The sequence below is a fragment of the Eurosta solidaginis genome, chromosome 3 (genome assembly GCF_040869045.1).
Source record: "Eurosta solidaginis isolate ZX-2024a chromosome 3, ASM4086904v1, whole genome shotgun sequence".
Taxonomy (NCBI): Eukaryota; Metazoa; Arthropoda; class Insecta; order Diptera; family Tephritidae; genus Eurosta; species Eurosta solidaginis.
The window spans coordinates 174,071,788-174,092,803 of record NC_090321.1 but is presented as its reverse complement, the minus strand read 5'-3'; the positions used below and the strand labels follow the sequence as shown (position 1 = coordinate 174,092,803).

Sequence of the window (21,016 nt, the reverse complement as noted above, 5' to 3'; positions counted from 1 at the left end):
TGGATGGGTCGTACTATGGAGCGAAGAGAAGTATTATCGTACTTATAAAAGGTGCATTTGACAACGTTACTTTGGGCCTTAGGTGTAAAACAATCTGGCTAATTGAATTCTTTCAATGCTGAAAGTCATTTGGGTTCAGGAAAGAGGGTTCATACATAAAAGCTAGGTAAATAAGGATTACCCCAAGGTGTCGTACTTTCTCTATAGCTTTGGTGTTTTTGACCATTACTTGGAGGTCCTCCTATTGCAGAAGTTGAAAGGAAAGCGCAAACTACTCCGAATATTATTGACACTTGGTATAATGAGAATTTGCTTGTCATGAATTCTGTCGAGACTGGGGCCGTTGTGCACGGTAAGTTTAATGAATCATTCCACCTTCACTTAAGGTAGTTTCTTACTGTTGTATTTAATTGAGTCCGGACTTACACATTTTACAATGATTTTTATGCCTAAAAAGCTGACTTATGCCCAGGTCCTGTAAGCTACGGATTAACAATGCTGCCAAATATAACGCTGGGATACACAGAAGTGCTTGCGAATGAGACGGCTGACAAATTGGCCAATGTGGGCGGACATTTCTGAGGTCTTCATGAGTTTTAACAGTTCGACCATCGCCTATTGAATTTATGGCTAGTTGAGGCCAGAAAGCAACGAACGGCTTTGCGTGAGCAGGATTAATTATATCATCAGTCACAGAAGGTCTACCCATGTCTGCTCTAATCCCCAGAAAACTTGTGGGATTGCTGAAAGGTGAATTCACCTGCCATAAATATCGGATCACGCTACTAGACTATGAAACCTTTTCTTGACTTGAAGATGTTGATTTTGTTGGGCATTTTCTTAACGCCTTTCCAGCCTTCGCCAGGATAATGCATGAAGCCTTTTGGAAAGTAGAAACAACAACAACGAAAACAGTACAATGGTTTGTACATAGACCGAGTGCGGGTTTATACAAGTATTGTGTGTTTGTAGTTGTGACAAAAAAGGCGTCTTGACATTTTACTTTTCCTACCTACAGAAGTCTTATTTGCGAAATAAAGCAGACCACGGCGGAGATGGTGATTTTGCGGAACTCTTTGTATATTTACTTCAAGAATATTCTGAGGAAGTTATGGAGATTTTGCTCCTTAGTTGTCTGCATTCTTTCGAGAAAATTTTAAAATCAATTTACGCCATTTCAAAAATATTCCTTTGACTCACCGAACACTTGTTAGTCCTCCCATGCTTGCTATGCGACCAGTCACTTTGCTTTTAGTCTATTTTGCTAAGCAATTATTTTGCTGCAAGTAATTTTTGTATTTTGTAACTTTTTTCACTCAACCATTTGCTGTACTTTCTTATTGCATATTCGTTATTGCTCTCTTTGTCGCGCGCACTTTCATTTTCGCATCTATTGCACAATTTCCGTTTGTAAACTCTTCTCAGTGCGTGCAGCTGTTTGTCATTCTATAAACATTTTTCTCCGCCTCTAACCGCAACCACTATACATATTTGAGCTGTCAGCTGCTACTACAACAGATGCGCTGCGTAATTATTCGTATATGGGCAAAAAGCAAATACCAACAACAATTTGTACTACAAAAAAATGGTATACCAAGCAATTGTGGTTGCACAATTGGACTTCATTACGCCTGGCATCCAATTTTGTGGTTGACCATTTATCTGCACATAGTGTAGTTTGTTGCTGTTTTGTTCTTGAATACCGCTAGTCCACCACTGCCACATCTGCTTTAATCCGGACTTCATTGTTTTGCGTTACGACAAGTTATTTTATAAATACAAGAGGTTTACGCCGATCACTTTATCAGCGGCGGCGGCGTGGGCGCCGGTGTTCTTATTAAAAAAAAATAGTATTTAGGAAAGGTTTTTTTTGTATGTGTTTAAGGAAATCAACGTGTTGGCCATTTCGGAAAGATCCGGAGTTTTGCCTCAAGATCTCGCAGATCGTTCAAAAATGTTCACAGGAGTAGCTCCTTGCGGAGGGATGGTCCCTCGTTCACTTACTCCAGAGAGGCTTCGAACCTAACCCCGGTCTTTGGAATTGGTACTGCTGCGTCTGCTGAAAAGAAATAGAGATACATAAAATAGCCGCACTTTTGTCTGTGTATCTCGTGCAAAGCGTAGTTTCGCCTAGTGTTAACTCCTAATAATCGTCGCGAACACAATTTCTTTAAAAAGTCATTTGTGGCTCCTTGACGGTCACGCAAAAAGGCGACTTACGGTTGCTATTAATGGTCTATTAATACTCATGACTCTCGTGGCACGGGCGCCTCCAGTTTTTCGGCTGTTTTTAGGAGATACAATTACCGATGTGCGAACAGTAGCAATCCCGACCACCAGTCGCTACCATGCCTCCTGACCCTCACAACATATGCCAGCACAGAAGCTATAGGACTGCGACTTCGAACTCATACCTTCGTTGACGTCACTTTCCTAGAAGCTCTAAGTGTAGCTCCGAAGACTTTCCAACGGATGCTTTTGTCACGCTATGCTGCCGAGCTACACCAGAGAAACACCTTGAAACGTTAGGGAGTGACTATTCGGCCCTTCGAAATCATAACAATCTAATTGTAAGTCATTGCGTAATGGGTTAAAATCGTATAATACTCGGCGCATCTACATAATTAAAATTTTACAAGGACCCTGGATAAAATTTTTAAAATGTAGACCAAAGTTTGCAGACGTATGTGTTCACATCATTGATTTCAATAGTCTTCGTTAAATCAAAACGATATTTTAGAATGAAATTCGACCGATTTTAAGTTGAAAGATGTTTACTGCTGTTTTCCGGCCTTATGATATAAGAGCTCATTATGGATGACCCCGTAGCTTCAGTTTTCAGACTAGTTCGACTGTCCACTACGTTAGGGTAATAGCACACACGGTCATTATATCGACTCACTTGGGAAAGTTTTGCTTCACCACTTTGAGTGTTCTTGCGAAGGACAAAGCCTCACCTGGTAAATACATATATGTGTCTACGTATTCACATTTGTAAAAGGAGCTGTAACGTGTAGGTGATATTTAACTTGGCTGATAGGCTATAATCAATGTGACTCACTCCAAGGGACTATTTTTGGATAGGGCCACCAACTTTATGCCAAACCGGGAGGCTTGGGTGTTGAAGGATGAAGTATGAAAATTAAAATTAACATTTCAGATGCTATTTTATAATTTCGCAAATAAACAACAGATTTTTGAATGTAAGCCCCAAAACCTTCTCATACGTGCATATATCCTCAACTTAAGTATGAGGTAAGAATTATTTCAAAGGAGTGTTTATGGCCCTAGAACCTACGAAAGGATTTTGCATCACTGATTTGGCTTATTCTTTCAGCCAATCGCAATATAAAATTAAAAAAAAAAAAAAAATCGGCACCTTTTTTACTTTTTTAACAACATGAGGGCAATTTGAAACGCCGTGGGTCATTTTATTTGAATTCATTGTTCATTATTCATTTTTTGAAAAAAATATGCAAAGTGAGCATATAAATTTATTATATATCTTTTCTTTTACTGTTTTGTTTTAATAACTTGGTAAATTGGGTGATACCAAGTCCGTGTCAAGCTGACATCGAAAAAGCCTGTTTTTTTAAATAACTTTTGAACAGTTAGAAAGAGTTAAATTTCGCAATTAGTTTCTTATAGCTGGCAGTGATGCGCATCCGTTGATACCACTTTCGACTATATCCCACCAATTTACGACATGAACAATAAAGGGCCTAAACAGTCTTAAACGAGTAGAAAATATAGCAACGCGCCGGCGGCGTATATCTCTAATACATACATACATACATGCGTACAAATTAGAACGTATAATACATGAAAAAATTAAAAAAAAAATTTAGGAATAAAATGATCAGCAAGTATGACAATTACTTATTATGTTGGTTGAGCAGTGTTTATATTTTTGGTTGCAAATTGTGATGCGGAACGTGGCTTCATTCGATCGAATTGTGCAAAGCAATTAAGCTATACATTAATGTTGTTGCAAATTTTGTTTAACCACGAGCAAAGCATGCGCCGAATGCATAATCCTCCTCGTGCTGTTCTTTCTTATTGTAGTTACACTATACAACACAGAAGTATTTTCAAATCAATCGGATTTAGTATTCGCTTACTATCGATGACACTATTGAAGCTTATAAAATATTATTGACGAAAATTACAAATCTTAGTTTATTTGCCAAATCCATTATTGATTAATTTTCAGTGACAGTTGTTAGAAAACTAAAATAGGAAAAATAAATTAGCAGCCACCTTTTCCTGCTCCTTCAACAACCATTTTATAGATTTCTCAAGCCTCGATATGTGAAAAAATTCAAGATGTTAGTTGCTAGGAGTTAACTAATTCTATGTCGGAAAGTTTCTAAACTTTGATACTTTTACTACCAAAAATAGCCTTTCCTCTTTTTTTGATGTGTTAACATCTCTGCTCACAGTATTGGATATGGGGGAATTCCGAAGAAGAGTAAGGTATTTACGTCGTGTATTATCGTAAACGAAAACGTTGTCGATTCGCTATCAAAAAAATTATCAATTCCTTATCGCAGTGTTACCAATTTGTTATAATTTTTTTATACACAAATGGGTTTGTTATGAAACAGATACCGATAAGATTAAAAATAAAATTCATGACACATTCCATTTATAACAACTCAAACCCGGTGATAATAAGCCGAAAACAAATCGTTAATTTCGCTCTTATTAATAAGCTGATAGTAAAACAATAGCTTTTCGGTATCGGCTGTTACCGATAAGAAGGCGGCGAAGTTGCTCTCACAAAGCGCGAAATTATTTGTTTCTGGGAAATTGATTTCGTTAGTGGAAAAGAGGAAAGGCTGCGCCATATACCTTACACCTTCATGAATGCAGCTGAACAATAATCTGATGAAATGTCAAAAATTCATAAAATCTTTACCGATCTTAAACATTTTTCAGATAACAATGTATGCCTGATATGATGTTTTGAGACAAAAACCAAATTTGACAAGCGATGACGGAAAATCGTTCCAATATACATCATTTATCCACCCTGTCGGAAAATCAAAAAAACAAAATAAGTCATGCCTGATATGTTCCCATCATGTGAAATTTCAAGCTTCTAGCTAATAAATTGATGAAGAAATTACGAAAACCCTCTTATCCGACAAATCGGTTGAATGGGAGATATGTGCATGATATAGTGTTCGATTCGATCGGTCCCGACAAATGATAAATTTGACACCTAAATATTCCCACACACCGAATTTTATGAAGTTATCTCGAAGATTGGCGAACACCGTGGTGTGATGGTAGCGTGCTCCGCCTACCACACCGAATGCCCTGGGTTCACACTAGAGGTTTACGCCGATCACTTTATCGGCGGCGGCGGCGTAGGCACTACTAATTATTGGCGGCGGCGGTGTGACCGGCGCGCCGGCATACGCAGGATTTCTTACTTTACAAAGCTTGTTTATTGTTTTACTTTACAAAGCTTGTTTATATCTAGGAAAGACTTTGCCTTCATGTATTTAAGGAAATCAACGTTTTAGTCTCAAAGTCTCGCGGATCGTTCAAAAAATTTTAAGGAGTACCTCCTTGCGGAGGGACTGTCCTTCGTTCACTTACTCCAGGGAGGCTTCGAACCTAACCTCGGTTTAAGGACCTTACTGCTGCTTAAAATGATCACACTTTTGTCTGTATGTCTCGTGCAAAGCGTAGTTTCACCGAAGGAGATGCTCTGGGCCAATTCCTAGTACTCGTTGTCGACACGATTTTTTAAATCTTTTGCTGCTCCTTGCTGGTCACGTATAAAGGCGACTTACGGTTGCTATTAATGGTATTTTAATACTCATGACACTATTGGTGCAATTTAACGATTAGCACCCATTATTGCTGATTGCACTAAAGGGCCCCTCCAGTTGTTTCTTATAGAGCTATAATTTCCGAAGTGCGAACAGTAACAATCCTGACGACCAGTTGTTACCACGCCTACTTACCATCACACCTCAAACCACATGCCAGCACCGAAACTGTAGGACTTCGACTTCGAACCCATATCTTCGTCGACGTCATTTTCCTAGCAGCTCTAGGTGTAGCTCCGAAGAATTTATAGTGGATTTTTTTCGCGCTATGCTGCCGACCACTACCAGACAGCTTTAAAAGTTAGGGAGTAACTATTCGGCCAAGGATGCCGCCCTCGGGATCTTAGACAGTTCAAGTATTAACTCATGGGTGAAAATAGTATAATCCTCGGTGCATCTATACAATTTTACAAGGACCCTGGATAAAGTTTTTTTAACGCAGATCAAAATTTACGAACGTTTGTGTTCGAAATATTTTATTTCAATAGTCTTCGTTAAACCAAACCGAATTTCGGAATGTGGTTGGACCGATTTTACGTTGAAAGATGTTAAGGTTATATGCTTAGCCCAAACTGGTGTTTTCCGGCCTTTTGATGTAAGAGTTCATTATGAATAACCGCGGAGCCTCACTTTTTAGACAAGTTCAACTGTCCACTAAGTTAAGGTAGTAGCATATTCGGTCATTTGTTCGATTGTCTTGAGAAAGCTTTTACTTCATTACTTTGAGTGTTCTTACGTACTCACATATGTAGCAGGAGCTGTGACGTTTAGATAATATTTAAATTTGGTTGATACGCTATAATTAATGTTATTAACTCCAAGGGACTAGTTGGGATAGGGCCGCCAACTTTAGGAAATGTCAAACCGGGAGACTTGGGTGTTGAAAGATGATAGGTGAAAATCTAAATTAAAATTTCAGACGTTATTTTATGTTTCGCAAATAAACAACAGATTTTTGAATATAAGGCCAAGTGATTTTTCAAACCCTTCACCAACGTATCATAAGTATGAGGTGAGAATCACCTTAAAGAAGTGTATGAACCCCTGGAACCTACTAAAGGATGTAGCATCACTCATTTCGCTTATTCTTTTTAGCCAATTGGGATATAGAATTTTTGAAAACTTGAGTCATTTTTTAATAACTTGAGTCAATTTAAAGACATGTCCGACTTGGTACATTTTATTTGAATTCATTTTTCTCATTCATTTTTTGAAAAAATTATACAATGTGAGCATATAAATTTTTTATTTAACTTTTCGTTTATTATTTTGTTTTAATAATGCGCTTGCTTTTAAATAACTTTTGAACGGTTAGGAAGAATTAAATTTCACTCCCCCGCGGTTTAGGGGGCTTAGAATATACCCGCGGTAGGTATGCCTGTGGTAAGAGGCGACTAAAATACCAAACTGAATCAAGGGGTTGTGTAGCGCAGCCCTCTCAAGGGGTTGACAGTGCAACATATAGCTTCTCCAACCTAATTGTCAACCTCACCCACCCGTGGCTCTAGCGACCCCCGGATCCCCATGGATGTAGGGGGTGGGAGGGCAGTATGGCCTAGAAGGTTTCATGTGGTCATACCAAATCGTCCCCGAGATGGTCGGCCTAGTACTTTAATGCTGCTTGTTACAAGAACATACTGGATCTGCATCCGGCGAAGGACCATTAACTTCGATAACACTCCCCAGGACCTTCGGGGAGTGTCCTATCGCTACAACAACAACAGTTAAATTTCGCAATTGGATTATTATAACTGGCAGTGTCACGCATCCGTTGATACCCCTTTCGACCTTATCGGATCAATTTGGGGGGTCGAGGGTCAGTACGCCAGTCGAGATATTAGTCCGTTTTCGTTTATTATCGCGGCTGTCACTATTAGCATTAGGAGGTAAATTAAATGTATTACTAAAAATTTTAAACAAGTTTTCATAATACTTGAATTTATCCCCCTATGCAGAAAGTTCTTTACCAATTTCGGAGAATGCATTTCGAGTATGTTTGAAAATCTTAAAAAGATCCACTTCCATGGATCTGCATTTCTACATTTCAAGCACGACCAACGCACGCCCTTTGATTAAATATATTTAGTAAATGAAGCTAAGACTTCAGCGCTATTGGTACAAGTGTGGTTAGCAACTGTGCCGCTCCGTATCCGATTATCACCAGTTCTGTAGTTAAAAACTCTCCCTTTATTTGAATTTGGCTTTTATTTTTGGCAGGGGGAGTTACATATCACAAATACATCAGCAGCAAATCTTGTTGCCTTGACCTTTGTAGCACACACTTTTGCTGATTTCATCCCGGTCTGTATATGGAAAAGCAAGTACAACAGCCTTTCGAAATTTCAACATGATATCTTCAACAGAATTCGAATTAATGACAGTCAATATCGAATAAATAGACGTGGTTGCCATGACGTTTCACACATTTTCACATCTATTCTCATAGCTCAAACAATACAAATAATTTCGATACATTGTATGTATGTATGTATTTACTTGGTTGCCAAGAATAGCTTTCCCACAAATAATCTCACGGATTATATGATGTTGTCTTCGATATATGTAATAATAAACCTTCAGTCATTCCTCTCATGTAGATTTTTAATTTATTCGTATACCCTAAGCCTTTTCGGTGCTGCACTGAATAGGTGATTTTCCATGCCCAAAGATTGATTTGTAAACCTATAGTGGAAACATTTAATAATGGAATTTGTATATAAATTAGACTGGGTTGATTTGTATGGACGAAAGTTAAGCGAAATCGCGGCATCGATTTTTCGATAGGATTTGGGCTCAGGAAAAAAAATTCCACTATGCCTACCCAAAAGAATAATTTTAGATCCTGCGAAATTTAATTTTTCTTACTTTTTTTCGACTTTGATTTTCAAGGTTTTTTTCATGACCTACTAAAAAAGTTTTCATATGTGTACCCTGTCCGACCCAAAAATGTTTGCTAAAAACGTTGGCGATAACAGCTTTTTGAAAAAAAAATTTTTTTTTTAGAATTAAATGAAAACTTTTTAGTAAGTCATGAAAAATCCTTAAAAATCAAAGTCGAAAAAGTAAAAAAAAAAAAAATGAAATTTCGCAGGCTCGAAAATTATTTTTTTGGGTATGCGTAGTAGAACTTTTTTCCTGAGTCCAAATCCTATCGAAAAATCGATGGCGCGATATCGGTTAACAAATCGATCCAGTCTAATATTCATACATACATTTGTCATAGTTCAAATATAACTTTTGAGAATCCTGCTTTGGTAATTACTTAGTTAGCTGGGATAGAAGAGGGAGATGAAAACACGTTTTAATCAAATTCATATTGCTTTCAAATAATGTTCACCTATTCATTAGCAGAAAAGTAGAAAAGAGCACCGTAACTAATTTTCACTTACCTGATTATTGTTGGCAGCAACATTGATTGGCCGCGGCCGTCGTCTGTGTATGCGTTTTCGTGCGGTTTGATAAATTTTCCAATAAAGCATCAATATGACGAGGAGTGGCACGTAAAATGTGCAACATGTAGCAAAGACCTGGAAATTAATTAAAAGTTGAATGTCAAACTGGTATGCGTACGCAGTAAAATTTGTTCATATTGACGCGAAAATTTTAATATCTGCCAAACCAAAGAAGAAGACTTTCAAAGTAGATGAATATCCTTAATGTTCTAACGGTACTAAAACTCGCTCAAATTCAGCTACTAAAATAATTAACTTACTACATGCCAACATAGTAAAAGAGGTAGGGGTGGAGGTAGAGGTAGGGATGAAGGTAATGGTAAAGGTTTAAGGTAGAGGTAAAGGTAGAAGTAATGGTGGTAGTAGATATAGAAGTTGGTTGCTGTGCTGCCCAGATACTAGACACACGAGGCCAACTGTATATGCTAGAGTTGGGCATTCGCACAGGTAGTACGTGAGTAATTCCTTGCTGCCTTTCTCTCCGCAGCTTCTGCTAGTGCTATTAGCAGAGATCCCCATTCTCTCAGTATGCCGGATGATCTCCAAAAACGGGGAGAGTCACAGCTTGTGGAGTTCCTCTTCCCACGTGGCGGCTAGTTGTTACCAAACCCAAATTAGCTTGTATTACTATATTTTGAAGCATTGATTACTTCCATTGACAGATAAGGTCGTTTGTACCTTCGTTGCCAAGAACGTTGGTAATCACGCTTATTTTTGTATTGTTAAAGGCTTCTTGTGAGATCATATTATTTGTAGGTAGTGGTACCCACCAGATCATGGAGGGCAGTTTCTGTAGACCTCAGAGAAAGCTAGGCTTCGTTTAGTACTTACAGCATGAAGGAGATAAGGCCTAAGGACATGTATAATTTTGCGAATTCATGTGTTGTTCTACTTCGGGTATGAAAAATACTTTCAGATTTCTCCAGCTTCGAGGGACATAGGTTGGAGTGATGCAAGTCCTATATAACCTTTCCCGGCAGAGAAGTTTCTGGATAATTATCCGAGTAATTTATACTGGCTAGTGATTTGAAGACGAAAGAGCTGTTGAAAGCAAGTCTTATTTCTTCCCTGTCAATTCGTGAGCAGACTAACCTATCAGAAGGAAGCCTCAGGTTCCGCATGGTAGGTAAGTTGAGGGAAGTAAGTCTTCTAGAAGATGTTTAGTGATTCTTCATCAGATTCAGTCCACACTCCATTTTCTCCTCTCATGAAGTGATCGTCGTGTTGTCCTTTCTACAGCATGCTGCTGTGCCTTGACGACTCACGGCTGTTTTTAATCGACGAGCAGAAGGATTGACACGACCGCCTATGCGATTTTGGCCGTTTTAAAATAAGTCACGTCAGCTATCCCTGTTTCGCGATAGCCGACGCCAAGTGTCGCTATCAGTGCCAAAACCATAATTTTTCTTAATTCATTAATAGATAAATCAAAACAACTCACACCTCTCAAATTATTTAGCTGGAAAAAAAAATATTTGTAAGATCATACATTATTGAGAAGTGTACTTACCTGATATGCAACATCTTGTGAAACCATACATTTTTGTTGTTCTATACGCTGTAAGTAATCGGGATCCTTCCACCCGAATTGTGGCGCCAACGACACAATTACAGCCGCCGACCACACAAAAAATATCATAAGGAAGACACGTTTACTTGTACGCGAATGAATATAATCGATGTTTGTCACCGCCCAATATCTGTAAATAAAGAAAAAAGAAATCGAAATTATTATTTCACTTTGTACAAATAAGCCTTCCTAAATATTGAGAGGGAGTAGTTTCTAAAACAATATTTTAAGGTGCTGTCGTAAATTAGTTTTGCAACATGACGCATTTTAATATGGTATTGATATTCAATAAAAAAATATTTCATAATCGTTTAAAAAACCAGATCGCTACTTTGCAGTTTTAGGCACTAGATTAACAAAGTTATAACATTTCTTTGAAATCATGCATACCATCGGAAAAATTTCTTTGCACGTAGGAAATGATGCCATTTAACTAATTAATAAGTATATCTAATGAATACTCAAACCTGCAAAGACCTCAGAAAACCCATGCGTGGAAAATTACAAGAAAAAAGCGCTATTAGTCATATGTACCATTAAACATAAGGACTGGGAGTGGGTGTCCTTTCCTTTCATAACCTGCCTTTTCTCATCACAGTCAAAAAAGTAAGGTCTGGTTCATGAGAGCAAATGAAGAATGTGTTGATGCTGGATAAAATCGCTGAGCACATTTTGTGTTGTGTGTTATTTTATTTCATATAATCTTTTTATTTAGTTATACCTCTTTTATTATTATTTACTTTTGTCTAACTTATTTTCTTTAATTTAATTTATTTTACTTTATTTTATTTTATTTTAACTTATTTTATTTCTTTTTTGAATTTAGAATAATTAAATTTTTTATTTTATTTTGTTTTATTTTATGTGATGGTAGCGTGCTCCGTTTACCACGCCGAAGATCCTGGGTTCAAGTCTCGCTGAAATCATCATACAAAATTCAGAAACAAATTAAAAACAAGTAAAGGTTTCTAAGTTCGGATGTAACCGAACATTATATACTCAACGTGAGCTTCAATTGCACATTTCATCTCAGATAAATTACTTTTCTACATAACACGTAGCACCGCTCGTTAAAAAAAAAGTCTCCGCATTTCCTCTTACAATACAACTTGATAAGTGAAATATCATTGATTCAAAACTAATTTTTGCTAATTTGTAGCTTATTATTATAGTCCACGACCCTTTTAAAAATATTTTATATAAAAGAGGGCGTGGTCTTCAACCGATTCCGTTCATTTTCACTAGACAAATTTCCTGCTATAGGGAAAATCCGTGTACCCAATTTTATTACGATCCATTAATTTTTCTTCGAGTTATGGCTCCCAAAATATAGGAAATTGCTTCGTCATAAAAGGGGCGGTGCCACGTCCAATTTCTTTAATTTGAATTTTTTCCTATTTATTGTTATAAATCCACTTGGGAAATGAAATGCCATTGATATAAAGCTCTTTTTTTACAAAGATATAGCTTATTTTATTCGTCCATGACCCTTTTAAAAATCTTTTATATAAAAGTGGGCGTGGTCCTTAACCGATTTCGTTAACTTTTCTTTAAAGCATTCCCTATAGTGTAGGCAACCTCTCTGCCGAATTTTGTTACGAAAAATTTAACGATTTTTCATTTATGATTAATAACATTTGTAAAATTGATTTTATCACAAGTGGGCGGTGAGACGCCCATTTAAATTTTTTTTTTTTTTCAAATTTTTATCGAGAGTCTCAATATCAGTCCAAACGTCAAATTTCAACATGCCAAGTGTATTATTTACTAAATAATCAGGTTTTTTGTGTTTTCCAAAATGTTATATATATAAAAAGTGGGCGTGGTTATCATCCGATTTCGCTCATTTTCAATACCAATCTATTCTGGGTCCAGATAAGCTCGTGGCTCCTCGGCATTGTATTTCTGCCATGAAAAGCTTTTCAGTGCAAGCTCACCTGCCTTGCAGATACCGTTGCGAGTTGGCACAAAACAAATGTGTCCCGTTCCGCCAAATTGTAGGAAAAATTAAAAAGAGCATGACGCAAATTGGGAAGCAAGCTCGGCCTAAAATCTCTTCAGAGGTTATCGCGCCTTTCATTTATTTTATTTTTTTTTTATTGTTTTGTATTATTTTGTTTTATTTTATTTTTATACTCAGCGTGCTTTGCACACAGAGTATATTAACTTTATTGCATAACGGTGGGTTGTACAGGTATAAAGGAATCGAGATAGATATAGACTTCCATATATCAAAATCATCAGCATCGAAAAAAATTTGATTGAGCCATTTCCGTCCGCCCGTCCGTCCGTCTGTCCGTTAACGCGATAACTTGAGTAAATATTGAGATAACTTCACCAAATTTGGTATATGAGCTTATCTTGACCCAGAATAGATTGGTATTGAAAATGAGCGAAATCGGATGATAACCACGCCCACTTTTTATATATATAACATTTTGGAAAATAAAAAAAAAAACTTGATTAGTTAGTAAATAATACACCTAGAATGTTGAAATTTGACGTGTGGACTTATATTGAGACTCGTGATAAAAATTTGAAAAAAATTGTTTAAAATGGGCGTGGCCCCGTCCACTTGTGATAACATCAATTTTATAAATTTTATTAATCATAAATCAAAAACCGTTAAACTTATCGTAACGAAATTCGGCAGAGGTTGCCTTTAATATAAGGAATCTTTGAAGAAAAATTAACGAAATCGGTTAAGGACAACGCCCTCTTTTAAATAAAAGGTTTTTAAAAGGGTCGTGGACGAATAAATTAAGCTATGTCTTTGCAAAAAAGAGCGTTATATCAATGATATTTCCCAAGTGGATTTATAACAATATATAGGAAAAACTCCAAATTTAAAAAAATGGGAGTGTCACCGCCCCTTTATGACGAAGCAATTTCTTATATTTTGGGAGCCATAACTCGAAGAAAAATTAACGGATCGTAATAAAATTTGGTACACAAATTTTCCCTATAGCAGGATATATTGCTAGAAAAAATGAACGAGATCGGTTAAAGACCACGCCCTCTTTTATATAAAATATTTTTAAAAGGGTCGTAGACTATAATAATAAGCTACAAATTAGCAAAAATTAGTTTTGAATCAATGATATTTCACTTATCAAGTTTTATTGTAAGAGGAAATGGGGAGACATTTTTTTTTAAACGGGCGGTGCCACGTGTTATGTAGAAGAGTAATTTATCTGAAATGAAATGTGCAATTGAAGCTAACGCTGAGTGTATAATGTTCGGTTACACCCGAACTTAGACACCATTACTTGTGTCTAATATAATTTAATTACATTTTAATTTATTATATTTTAATGTCTATTATTTTTTATGGTTTTACATTATTTTGTTTAATTTTAATTTGTTTAATATTATTTTATCACTAAATTTAAAATTTTTTTTTTATCTTATTACATATTATTTTATTATATGTTTTCTTTTTATTTTATCTCATTTTATTAAATTTTTTTTTATGTTTTTTGTTTTTATTTTTTTTCACTTAATTTAATTTTATATTTTCAATTTTGTTTATTTTGTTTGATTTCATTTTATTTTTCATTCATCTAATTTTCTTTTATTTATTTTTTTATTTTTTTTTTTAGTTTATTTTGTTTTATTTTTGGTTTTATTTTATCTTATTCAACTTACTTTTCTTTAATTTTACTAAACCAAAAAACATTGCAAAAATAGTGCACAAATATGACAATAGCAATGAAAGCCCGCCAAAAAAGTTTACCAACAAATAACACAAACTATTTAATAATTTGCAAAAAATTTAAATAACGTTACATCTGGATGGGCAAGGCGACAGCTTTTTCGATTATACCTTGTAAATCTCTTCAAAGCCTTTTCTCCCGGGAGTGGGATTTGAACCCGAACTCTAACGATGGTTGAAGTGTTACAAAAGCATTCAGCCACGTCATGCATTAGTTGTTGTAAACTTTATCCAATTGCCTTCCTTGCTTATTTTATTCTTTTTGCACAGTACATACTTTGTATGTAATCATGTGTTAAAGATATGATTTTTGTTGGCGGTTTCAAAGAAACTGGTATTTTTGCTTTTGTTCTATTTATAGAACTACAAAGAATTAACCAATGTTGTCTATTTGTATGAATTAAGCGGGGACTGCTCTCATTGCTTTTTTATACTCAGTTGAGCAGAGCTCACAGAGTATATTAAGTTTGATTGGATAACGGTTGGTTGTACATATATAAAGGAATCGAGATAGATATAGACTTCCATATATGAAAATAATCAGGATCGAAAAAAAATTTGATCGAGCCATGTCCGTCCGTCCGTCCGTCCGTTAACACGATAACTTGAGTAAATTTTGAGGTATCTTGATGAAATTTTGTATGTAGGTTCCTGAGCACTCGTCTCAGATCGCTATTTAAAATGAACGATATCGGACTATAACCACGCCCAATTTTTCGATATCAAAAATTTCGAAAAACCGAAAAAGTGCGATAATTCATTACAAAAGACAGATAAAGCGACGAAACTTGGTAGATGAGTTGAACCTATGACGCAGAATAGAAAATTAGTAAAATTTTGGACAATGGGCGTGGCACCGCCCACTTTTAAAAGAAGGTAATTTAAAATTTTGCAAGCTGTAATTTGGCAGTCGTTGAAGGTATCATGATGAAATTTGGCAGTAACGTTACTCCTATTACTATATGTACGCTTAATAAAAATTAGCAAAATCGTAGAAGGACCACGCCCACTTTTAAAAAAAAAATTTTTTAAAGTAAAATTTTAACAAAAAATTTAATATCTTTACAGTATATAAGTAAATTATGTCAACATTCAACTCCAGTAATGAAGTAGTGCAACAAAATACAAAAATAAAAGAAAATTTCAAAATGGGCGTGGCTCCGCCCTTTTTCATTTAATTTGTCTAGGATACTTTTAACGCCATAAGTCGAACAAAAATCAACCAATCCTTTTGAAATTTGGTAGGGGCATAGATTTTATGACGTTAACTGTTTTCTGTGAAAATGGGCGGAATCGGTTGATGCCACGCCCAGTTTTTATACACAGTCGTCCGTATGTCCTTCCGCATGGCCGTTAACACGATAACTTGAGCAAAAATCGACATATCTTTAATGAACTTAGTTCACGTGTTTACTTGAACTCACTTTATCTTGGTATGAAAAATGAACGAAATCCGACTATGACCACGCCCACTTTTTCGATATCGAAAATTACGAAAAATGAAAAAAATGCCAAATTTCTATACCAAATACGAAAAAAGGGATGAAACATGGTAAAGTATTTGGATTGTTTTATTGACGCGAAATATAACTTTAGAAAAAACTTTATAAAATGGTTGTGACACCTACCATATTAAGTAGAAGAAAATGAAAAAGTTCTGCAGGGCGAAATAAAAAACCCTTCAAATCTTGGCAGGTATTAAATATATAAATAAATTAGCGGTATCCAACAGATAATGTTCTGGGTCACCCTGGTCCACATTTTGGTCGATATCTGGAAAACGCCTTCACATATACAACTACCACCACTCCCTTTTAAAACTCTCATTAATACCTTTAATTTGATACCCATATCGTACAAACTCATTCTAGAGTCACCCCTGGTCCACCTTTATGGCGATATCTCGAAAAGGCGTCCACCTATAGAACTAAGCCCCACGCCCTTTTAAAATACTCATTAACACCTTTCTTTTGATACCCATATCGTACAAACATATTCTAAAGTCACCCCTGGTCCACCTTTATGGCGATATCTCGAAAAGGCGAACACCTATAGAACGAAGGCCCACTCCCTTTTAAAAATACTCATTAACACCTTTCATTTGATACCAATATCGCACAAACAAAGTCTAGAGTCACCCCTGGTCCACCTTTATTGCGATACCTCGAAAAGGCGTCCACCTATAGAACTAAGGCCCACTCCCTTTTAAAATACTCATTAACTCCTTTCGTTTGATACCCATATTGCACAAACGAATTCTAGAGTCACCCCTGGCCCACCTTTATGGCGATATCTCGAAACGGCGTCCACCTATGGAACTAAGGATTACTCCCTTTTAAAATACTCATTAACACCTTTCTTTTGATACCCATAATGTACAAACAAATTCTAGGGTCACCCCTGGTCCACCTTTATGGCGATATCTCGAAAATGCGACCACCTATACAACAACCACTACTCCCTTTTAAAACCCTCATTAATACCTTTAATTTGATACCCATATCGTACAAACACATTCTAGAGTCACCCCTGGTCCACCTTTGTGGCGATATTTCGAAACGGCGTCCACCTATAGAACTAAGGCCCACTCCCTTTTAAAATACTCATTAACACCTTTCATTTGATACCCATATCGTACAAACGCATTCTAGAGTCAACCCTGATCTACCTTTATGGCTATATCCCTAAATGGCGTCCACCTATAGAACTATGGCCCACTCCCTCATAAAATACTCTTTAATGCCTTTCATTTGATACGCATGCCATACAAACACATTCCAGGGTTTCCCTCGGTTCATTTTCCTACATGGTTATTTTCCCTTATGTTTTCACCATAGCTCTCAACTGAGTATGTAATGTTCGGTTACACCCGAACTTAACCTTCCTTACTTGTTAAATGTATGAAAACATCTATTTGAAGCAATTTTTAAACGGTTTTATTTAGCTTGACTTGACAGGCTGGTTGGCTGGCTGGCACGAATTTTGTAATTGAAATTTAAGTAATTCACGATCAGCTACAAGCTTGAAATTTGGAATATAGTTCAGAGCCCGATGACAATGCAATAATAAGAAAAAAACTCCGATAGGTGGCGCATGGATCGAAATATTTCAAAAAATCGTATTTGTGGTCCGATTTGGCTCATATTTGGAACACATAATACATACATGAATAGAAAACGGTCTTTGAAAAAAAAAAAAAAATCGCCGCTAGGTGGCGCAAGGATCGATATATTCAAAAAAAATCTTATTTTTGGAACACGTAATACATACATGAATAGAACGCGAACTATGATGTCTCATATTTGGAACAAATATTACATATAGTCCGGTTGAAGTGACATCAAAATATTTTGGAGTTGTTTTGGAACAAATTGTCAGGAAAGAGTCCGTGTAATAATGAGTCACTAAATGAACTAAATAGAATGAGAAATAATAGGCAATGAAATGAAGACTCATCAATCTAAGGCGTTGATCAGACAATTAAATAAAAGCGTTGGACGATAAAATTTCTATTGAAAATCATATATAAGACCAACTGAACCTTAATCAGGTTATGCTACGCCTCACATATTTAGAAATCTCACGCGTCCAATGCTTTTTTTTAATTGTCTAATCAAGGCCCTAGATTGATGAGGAGTGTGATGACTAGTACCTAGGATCTACCTAATTATTTTCTAACTTTTAGTGTTATTATTACTTCATGTAAGTATTGTTTTCAACAAAACCGTAAAACTTAAATTTTTTTAAATTATTTTTAATTTTATAATTTATTTAATATTTTGGGGAAAAACAAACTAAATTTTCGTATTGAGTGTACGCAGCTCCAACAACTTCAGCCTGAATGAACATCTTGCGTCTCTTCAATGATCTCTACAACCTCCAAAGTTGATGAGTTCTAGCCGCTCCTAGTTTTAACCCTAGAAACGTTATTGGGTTTTGCATTCCCCTTCATTCCTACATGCTCGTGTAATCTACACAAAGCAGTGATACGTTCATACTTCCCAAAAAGTCTCCAATTTTAAAACTAAATCATCATAGACAATAAACGTGGTGCTTTAAATTGCTTTTAACGTAATACAATTTTACAGGAGAAATTTTTATATCATAAAAGCATAAAACAAGCTTGATAAAATTTAAATAAACCATCTAAAATCTTAATTTGTATGATCGTATGAGAAAAAATAGAAAATATTTGCAGCACTCTTGAATTTCAAATTGTTGCCAACAAGAAACTCTGTAGACTCAAGCACACACAAAGCATAATAAAAACAAGAAAGAAAGGCTAAGTTCGAGTGTAACCGAACATTATATACTCAGCTGAGAGCTTTGGAGACAAAATTAGGGAAAATCACCATTTAGCAAAATGAACCTAGGGTAACCCTGGAATGTGTTTGTATGACATGTGTATAAAATGAAAGGTGTTAATGATTATTTAAAACGCAGTGGGCCTTAGTTCTATAGGTGGACGCCTTTTCGAGATATCGCAATAAGGGTGGACCAGGGGTGCCTCTAGAATGTTTTTGTACGATATGGGTATCAAATTTAAAGTATTAATGACGGTTTTAAAAGGGAGTAGCCCTTAGTTGTATATGTGAAGGCGTTTTCGAGATATCGACCAAAATGTGGACCAGGTTGACCCAGAACATCTTCTGTCGGGTACCGCTAATTTATTTATATATGTCATACCACGAACAATATTCCTGCCAAGATTCCAAGGGCTTTTGATTTCGCCCTGTCACACCCATTTTACAAAGTGTTTTCTAAAGTTAAATTTTGCGTCAATAAACCAATCCAATTATCATGTTTCATCTCCTTTTTCATATTTGGTACAGAATTATGGCATTTTTTCATTTTTCGTAATTTTCTATATCGGAAAAGTGGGCGTGGTCATAGTTGGATTTCGGCCATATTTTATACCAAGATAAAATGGCTTCAGATAAGTACGTGAACTAAGTTTAGTTAAGATATATCGATTTTTGCGCAAGTTATCGTGTTAACGGCCGAGCGGAAGAACAGACGGTCGACTGTGTATAAAAACTGGGCGTGGCTTCAACCGATTTCGCCCATTTTCACAGAAAACAGTTATCGTCATAGGATCTATGTCCCTACCAAATTTCACAAGGATTGGTAAATTTTTGTTCCACTTATGCCATTAAAAGTGTTCTAGACGAATTAAATGAAAAAGGGCGGAGTTACGCTCATTTTCTGTTATCTTTGTATTTTGTTGCACAATATCATTACTGGAGTCGAATATTGACATAATTTACTTCTATACAGTAAAGATATTAAATTTTTTGTAAAAATTTAACTTTAAAAAATTTTTTTTTTAAAAGTGGGCGTGGTAGTTCTCCGATTTTGCTAATTTTTATTAAGCATACATATAGTAATAGGAGTAACGTGTCTACCAAATTTCATCATGATATCTTCAAAGACTGCTAAATTACAGCTTGCAAAACTTTTAAATTACCTTCTTTTAAAAGTGGGCGGTGCCACGCCCATTGTCCAAAATTTTTCTAATTTTCTATTTTGCGTCATAAGGTCAACGCATCTACCAAATTTCGTCGCTTTATCCATCTTTGGTAATGAATTATCGCACTTTTTCGGTTTTTCGAAATTTTCGATATCGAAAAAGTGGGCGTGGTTGTAGTCCGATTTCGTTCATTTTAAACAGCGATCTGAGATGAGCGCCCAGGAACCTACATGCCAAATTTCACCAAGATACCTCTAAATTTACTCAAGTTATCGTGTTTACAGACGGACGGAGAGACGGACGGACGGACGGACGGACGGACATGGCTTAATAAATTTTTTTTTCACCCAGATCATTTGATATATAGAAGTCTATATCTATCTCGATTAGTTTATGTCGTTACGGACTACCGTTATGCGAACAAAGTTAATATACTCTGTGAGCTCTGCTCAGCTGAGTATAAAAAGTATACCAATGCCAACATCCGACGCTGTTATGTACCGATAGTGACAAAAAAATACAAAGAAAGAGTGAATTGCACAAATAAATAAGGGGATATGCTGCATGCTAAAGCACCGCAAGCGCAAAGATTTCGGAGTGAATTTGATGGTGTTGGTTAGTTCTAACTGTTTATATCTGCAGAGAAAATGTGGAACGGCATGTTCGAAAGTTTTGCCACTTTGATAAGCGGCTAGCATTTCCGGTATTAAAAACTCATATAAAAACACATTTTCCTTTGTGTAGAGATGAATTTGCATAACGTCTGTAGATGAGAACAGTGATATTGCATTTAGAAAATATGTTACACCAATGTTTCAACAGTTTTTTTTTTGTTTTGGTTGTGAAACTTTTTTTCTACGTCGAATTGTTTCAGGAAAATTCCCATCGCCACGCATAAGTTTTTAAGCCAATGCTCGAATATGAAATATGAAAACGAAATAAAAAAGGATACGAAAATATGAG

The 21,016-nt window shown here is 36.0% G+C and overlaps 1 protein-coding gene across 1 annotated transcript in view; it reads right to left on the bottom strand.

Moving 5' to 3' along the window:
* 5-HT1A (5-hydroxytryptamine (serotonin) receptor 1A) overlaps nt 1-21,016 on the bottom strand; it is a 407,259-nt gene that overhangs the window by 190,247 nt on the left and 195,996 nt on the right. The window contains exons 5-6 of the mRNA XM_067777162.1: nt 10,809-11,053; nt 9,236-9,373 (exon numbers count right to left, since the gene is read on the bottom strand). Coding sequence (XP_067633263.1) covers nt 9,236-9,373; nt 10,809-11,053 — 383 coding nt within the window. The remainder of the gene's footprint in view (nt 1-9,235; nt 9,374-10,808; nt 11,054-21,016) is intronic.